Source organism: Opisthorchis viverrini (genome assembly GCF_000715545.1).
Source record: "Opisthorchis viverrini unplaced genomic scaffold opera_v5_184, whole genome shotgun sequence".
NCBI lineage: Eukaryota > Metazoa > Platyhelminthes > Trematoda > Opisthorchiida > Opisthorchiidae > Opisthorchis > Opisthorchis viverrini.
Genome location: NW_008751839.1, coordinates 600,597 through 601,140, shown reverse-complemented (window position 1 = coordinate 601,140; position 544 = coordinate 600,597). Strand labels below are relative to the sequence as shown.

The 544-nt window shown below is 44.9% G+C and overlaps 1 protein-coding gene across 1 annotated transcript in view; it reads left to right on the top strand.

Annotated features, from left to right (window-relative positions):
- Positions 1-421: 421 nt before the first annotated feature.
- The window catches only part of T265_14364 (hypothetical protein), a gene marked incomplete at both ends in the record, with an annotated part of 74,200 nt that continues 74,077 nt past the window's right edge, over positions 422-544 (top strand). The window contains one exon of the mRNA XM_009173327.1: positions 422-530. Within this exon, the coding sequence (XP_009171591.1) occupies positions 434-530 (97 nt within the window). The remainder of the gene's footprint in view (positions 531-544) is intronic.

The window sequence follows — 544 nt, the reverse complement described above, 5'->3', positions numbered from 1 at the left end:
CATCTCATAGGAATAAACATCAAGGTACAAAGTCACAACGGAGGTTGCATCCCAGAGTAAACGAAATTCAAGGTTGTTGTTGCCATGATAAAACCGCAGACATGATGGTTTACACTAAACTATTCGATCAAGGTGAAAGAAGAGCAGAGAAGAAAAATATCTAGGCGTGGGGTCGTAAAGCTTAAAACAGCAGAAAACCTGCAAAAATCTACAGGTAAGTTTGTGGAATGTAGGTAGCTTGGGTGCGCTGCTTGGTTGATGGTCTATTCGCCGAGCTTGGCAGTTGGATTGCCTACGTTTCATCACCAATCCAGGTGACATCGTCAGTGCCTCTTCTGCCTGTGGGCATTTAGCATCTAAGCAGAACTACCAGATACTGTTTAGGTGCTAAATTAGAAAAGGAGGAATTCACCCACTTAGCCCTGCACTGACGATGTCACCTGGATTGATGATGAAACGTTTGCAATCCAACTGCCAGGCTCGGCGAACAGACCAACAAGCAAAATCTGCAGGTGACAGAAAGCCGTTATGTAAGTGGAGGAGT